The 5,704-nt window shown below is 45.8% G+C and overlaps 2 protein-coding genes across 2 annotated transcripts; one reads left to right on the top strand and one right to left on the bottom strand.

Moving 5' to 3' along the window:
* Positions 1 to 863: 863 nt before the first annotated feature.
* On the bottom strand, positions 864 to 1,560 carry LOC100275334 (uncharacterized). Its single transcript, NM_001149431.2, has 2 exons — positions 1,333 to 1,560; positions 864 to 1,259 (listed from the first exon to the last, which is right to left on the bottom strand). Exons 1-2 carry the CDS (start codon positions 1,484 to 1,486, stop codon positions 1,102 to 1,104), a joined length of 312 nt encoding a protein of 103 aa, NP_001142903.1. The 5' UTR covers positions 1,487 to 1,560; the 3' UTR covers positions 864 to 1,101.
* A 364-nt stretch (positions 1,561 to 1,924) lies between these two features.
* On the top strand, positions 1,925 to 5,704 carry LOC100279373 (uncharacterized). Its single transcript, NM_001152389.1, is given in 6 exon segments — positions 1,925 to 2,832; positions 2,927 to 3,118; positions 3,215 to 3,302; positions 3,400 to 3,470; positions 3,567 to 3,650; positions 5,353 to 5,704. Coding segments are annotated over 6 exon segments (1,419 nt in total). The 5' UTR covers positions 1,925 to 1,953; the 3' UTR covers positions 5,458 to 5,704.

The following is a 5,704-nucleotide window of genomic DNA, read 5'->3' as shown; positions in this document are numbered from 1 at the left end:
CTTCAATTCGAGCGCCTAAGGTTAGGCAGATTGTGGCGCCTTAGGTAGAAAACCAAACATGCCCGTAGAATCACATCCCCTAATCCTACTATGGTACTCACAATGGTTACTAACCTTCATGAGAGGAATGACTTTAAAATACATAAATTTTACTGAAACAGGGACAAAACTATCGACAGGTAATAACACGAGGGGGTTAAATTGTATCACCAAATACTCACAACAGTTCAGCAGCATACAAAATTCACTCAGCAAAGACCATTCGTGCTTGGATCAACTGAAGCTAAGATGAAGCAAATAAGGATAAAGGAGGATGTGCTTCGCAAAACTCAAATCAAAAGGATGGGAGCATGCCAATACCACAAAGACCAGCTGCATCAAATTCATTTCCACAGATTTGTATACACTTCCTAGGCTACATTGTTTTAGCTTGCACATTGTAGGTTGTTACAATCTGTAAGCTGGGGGGAAAGCAAATCGTTGGACTGTAAGAGTCTGGCCTATGGAGTGTTGCAATCAGAGATTCTGAGACATATTTATTTCAGCTTGTAAGTTGCACTCGCAAGATAAAACAAACAGGATTTTAGTAAGCACAGATAAAATTTATGTTTGCTCTCTAATACCACCATCTATGTACCCCCATGAGATTCTTGATGATAAATGTGCACCAAATTCAGATGTGGAGGACACCAAGTAAATCCTGATGCAAAGATCGTCTGAACAAACAAACATTGAAATATTCCCCTACAGGCAGCCAATGAGCCAAATGAACCCCCATTGCTTACCATGAGAGGTAATAAGATCACTATCCCCAATCCTGACAAGCTAAGATACACAAACACGACCACACAACAAATAACAAGTTCAGAGCAGAAATCACTTCAGTATTCATAAATTCACCCAAACGGCGACGAAATTCTCACCAAACAACATAAAGATGAGGTGAATTGTATCATCGAATCCTCATAACCGTGCAACAACATACCACTTTTATTTAACCAAGGCCATAGAGTGCCCAGATAAAGTACTGAAGTTAACACGGAATCAGGAAAGGAACAGGCGAAACGGTTGCGAAAAGAGAGACGGAATGGAGCTGGATCCTCAATGAAGCTTGTGCTTGTAGCGCGCAACCTCGGCGTCGTTGGGAAAGAATCCCATTAGGCGCCCGGCGGAGTTCTGGTAGGCGTACATGAACCCTCCCATGACCCCGATGAGGCCGCCCGTGACCATCGACGGGCCCCGGATCCCCGGCTTGATCCCTGCACGGCAAGCACGGGTCTGAGCTACCGATGGGGGTGAAGTGAGAGATAAGGTTTGGGAGGGTAGGCGAACCGGAGAGGTAGCCAACGGTGACGGAGACGGCGGAGATGGTGGAGAGGCGCATGTAGTCGAGCGCAGAGAAGTTGCCGACCACCTTGGTGAAGGCCGGGTTCCGATCCACCACCGGGTACTCCGGCTTAGTCGAGGCGGTGATGTCGGTGTTCATCGCGTGGAGCAAGGGAGACGGCAGATCCCTCCGGTGACGCTGGCTGCGGCGGCGGTGGAGACGGCAGAATTTGGTCGCCAGAAGCAGAGGAGCTGGATGCGAGTGTTGTGGCCTACGGGATAAGTCGTGGCCTCGTGGGCCTGCTCATCTCATTGCTCAGTAATAATAGAAGCCATGGGCCTAACGAAATAAGCAGGAATAGAGCCCATCTCTCAGAACATGGGCTAAAGCGCTGATGAGGGTAACTTCCGTCGATGGGCTAGATTGCTCACCTTTGTTAATGACGTAGGGGCCCGCAGCAAAATAAAGCCCGGTCCATGACAGCATCATCGGAGTTTCCAAAGCCATCCTCGCCTCGCTTTCTCCGCCCCTCCTCACTGGTTTGCATCCCCATATACCCAACCAGGACCAGCCAAAAGCCCACTCTCCTCCTCGCCTCCGCCTCCGACATCGAGCACTCCTCTTCAATGGCGACGGCCCCCGCACCCCTCTCGCTCTCCGCCTCCACCCTGCCCGCCCGGCTCCGTGCCGGAGTGGTACCGGCGGGCACACGGTGGAGGCAGCCGCGGCGCGGGCGGATGGTGGTGCGCGCCAAGATCCGGGAGATCTTCATGCCGGCGCTGAGCTCCACCATGACGGAGGGAAAGATCGTATCCTGGTCCGCGGGCGAGGGAGACCGCGTCTCCAAGGGCGATGCTGTTGTGGTCGTCGAGTCTGACAAGGCCGACATGGACGTCGAGACCTTCCACGACGGCATCGTGGCGGTGGTCCTCGTCCAGGCTGGCGAGTCAGCGCCGGTGGGCGCCCCCATTGCGCTGCTCGCGGAGTCGGAGGAGGAGGTTCCCCTCGCGCTCGCCAAGGCTCAGGAGCTCTCCAACGGGCAGCCGCAGCAGGCGCCTCCTGCTCCGACGGAGGATGCCGCAGCGGCGCCGCCCCCTCTTCCGGCTGCGACGACTGCTCCAGCGCCGGTGGCCGCGGGGACGAAGGGCATTACCAGCCCGCACGCTAAGAAGCTGGCTAAGCAGCACAGGGTGGACCTTGCCAAGATTACTGGCACCGGGCCGTACGGTCGAATTACGCCGGCAGATATTGAGGCGGCTGCCGGAATCAAGCCGAAGTCAGAGCCCACTCCTGCTGCTGCTGCTGCGCCACCACCTGTGGCCGCGCCTTCAGTTGGTGCTGTGCCTCAGGCAGCAGTGCTGCCGCCGGTTCCTGGCGCGACTGTTGTTCCATTCACTACCATGCAGGCTGCAGTGAGCAAGAACATGGTGGAGAGCCTGGCAGTGCCAGCATTCCGCGTTGGGTACCCCATTGTAACCGATAAGCTCGATGAGCTGTACGAAAAGGTGAGGATTTGGAGCAGGCATGACTGCACTTGAAGCTCCTTTGTTTTTCTTGCCCCGCTTCCTGATTACTATTGGGCTGATTTGATTTTGACAGGTTAAGCCAAAGGGAGTGACAATGACAGTGCTGTTGGCGAAGGCTGCAGCCATGGCTCTTGCACAGCACCCTGTTGTCAATAGTACCTGCAGGGATGGAAAGAGCTTCACATACAACAGTAATATCAACATTGCAGTGGCTGTGGCAATTGATGGTGGCCTTATTACACCTGTCCTTCAGGATGCAGACAAGGTATATAGTATCTTTGTGATAAATTTGGCTTCACTCCGGAGTTCGGAGTTTTAGCAAACAAGTTCACCAAACAGTTTGTTGAATGTTACACTGTAGCTGGATATTTATTTGCTCTCGCAAAATTGGAAGGACCTAGTCAAGAAAGCACGTGCAAAACAGCTCCAACCAAATGATTACAACTCTGGTATGGAACTCATGGGCTCATGGCATTGCATAGTGTATTAGGTTGTCTTTGAAAATCTCATGTGAACATGCTTACCTGAAGATTTTGTTATTTGCAGGGACTTTTACACTGTCCAACTTGGGTATGTTTGGTGTAGATCGGTTTGATGCAATCCTTCCACCTGGCCAGGTGGGCTTAAATCCTTTTCTTCCTAGACCATGTAAACTGTAAAATGTATGCTTCCCATATGTATGAGGGTTAATATTTGAGTATCACTGAGTGCAGGGAGCTATTATGGCTGTTGGAGCCTCGAAACCTACAGTTGTGGCTGATAAAGATGGTTTCTTTAGCGTCAAGAGCAAAATGCTGGTTAGTTGTGTACCTGATTGTTTTAGACATCCGTTGGTTGCATATAGCATTTCAGTATGGTGAAATATTGATAGTTCTACTTGTACCTCGTACTGATTTTTAAAATGTATTCTTGACTGTAGTTATTATGTCATAGAGTTTGTTAAATACATCATGTGAAGTGTCATGTGTAGTTATCATCTATAGTTATTATGAGTAGTTTAATGCCGTGAATTAATTTTGATGATAAGATGTCCAATATATTGCATAATTACAGTTATTGTCTATAATAACTACTCATTATGTTTCAAAATGTAGGTTGTCCTTGTTTTGCCCCAAGTGAAACTCTCTACATTTGACCAAGTTTAGAAAAAGAATGGACTAACATCTACAACACCGATTTAGGGTCATTAAATCCACCATGGAATATGTCTTGATAATGCATTAATTGCTATTGCATATGTTGATATATTTTTCTATAAGCTTGGCCATATTTGGAGAAGTTTGACATAGGACAATACTAAAAACGACTTACGTTTTGAAACAAGAGGAGTAGATGCTATTCTATGGTTCTGTCTAAATTGTGAAAATAGATTTTTTGGCCTAAAATAAGTAATTTTGCAATGGAAAATATACAATTCAAAGGTACCAAGCACACAACTTGTATTCATCAAAATCTGTTTTAATGCTAATTGATTATAGCTGGGTAGGAATAAATAGGAAGCTAGAGTTGTGGCAAGGGACTCTAGAGTCCAAAGCTTTTAGACTCAGTAGAACTAAAACCGAATATATGAGATATGACTTCAGCATTACTACATATGAGAAGGAGATGTTAGTTTGGAAGGTAAAGTATTAGCCAAAAAGAACACCTTTCAATGTTTAGGATCGATGCTATAGATAGACAGAGATATTGATTAAGATATTAACCATAGAATTAAAGCAGGGTGGATGAAGTGGCGTAAGCATTTGACGTTGTATGTGACAAGGGAGTATCACATAAGCTTATAGGCAAGTTTTATAGGATGGCAATTAGACTTGCTATGTTGTATAGTATAGAATGTTGACCTACAAAAAGATGACAAGTTCAGCAGATAAGTGTTGTAGAAATATGTATATTGTGTTGGATTTGTGGTCATACAAGAAGGGTCGAGTCCAAAACGATGATATATGTGATAGACTAGGGGTAGCACCAATTGAAGAAGAGCTTGTACAACACAAGTTGATGTGGTTTGGACATGTTCAATTGAGACCTCTAGAGGCACAAGTGCCTAGTAGGATCCTAAGGTGCGATAGTAATGAAAAGAGAGATAGGAGAAGGCCGAAGTTAACATGGGAATTAGTAAAAGTAGACTTGAAATAATAGAATTTGCCCAAAGATTTAGCCTTGAATAGGAGTGCATAAAAACAATAGCTATCCACGTGTCTGAACCTTAACATGTGACTTTCTTCGGTTGGGTTTCAACTCTAGCATACTCCAACTTACTTGGGACTAAAAGCTTTGTTGTTGTATTGTGTGGATGTATTGCTGGTGCTGCCAGTTAGGAGTTAGGACCTCTTTGATTGGGTTGCCACTTGGAATGTGTTCTTGTGTTGAACAGAATGTTCGGGACAATACTGGCAATATTTTCTGGAATTTGGCTATGGCATAGTGGACAGAGTATGAAATGACAACATCAGGGCATTTGTATTTAACTAAGTTGTTTCAACATTTTCCTTTTTTCAGGTCAATGTCACTGCTGATCACAGGATTGTATACGGTGCTGATTTGGCAGCATTTCTACAAACTTTTGCAAAGATTATTGAGGATCCTGAGAGCTTAACTTTGTAAGGTCACTTGAAGAGTTATGATCTTATCTATATGCCCATAAGTAGTCTTATTGCAGTTGGAGTTCTATTGTTGATATCCAATTTTTGTATCTTTGAGCATTCAATAGAATTCATCCGATCTTTTTGTACCGGTTTTTATGTCTCAATGTTGTGGATCTTGTTGGGGGAGATTATACTGTTGATATTATGGAATTACTGGAGAGCAATAAGTTATAAACTGTAGAATAGTTCTGCAGATTTTATCTCTG

Source organism: Zea mays, chromosome 4 (genome assembly GCF_902167145.1).
Source record: "Zea mays cultivar B73 chromosome 4, Zm-B73-REFERENCE-NAM-5.0, whole genome shotgun sequence".
Taxonomy (NCBI): Eukaryota; Viridiplantae; Streptophyta; class Magnoliopsida; order Poales; family Poaceae; genus Zea; species Zea mays.
The sequence above is the reverse complement of the archived record's forward strand: the minus strand, read 5'-3'. Positions and strand labels throughout refer to the sequence as shown.

Bases quoted from the DNA above. Each gene is read 5' to 3' on its own strand.
- LOC100275334 (NM_001149431.2), bottom strand. From the start codon at position 1,486: ATGAACACCGACATCACCGCCTCGACTAAGCCGGAGTACCCGGTGGTG. The intron at 1,260-1,332 runs GTTCGCCTACCC...CTTGCCGTGCAG, and splicing joins CACCGTTGGCTACCTCTCCG to GGATCAAGCCGGGGATCCGG.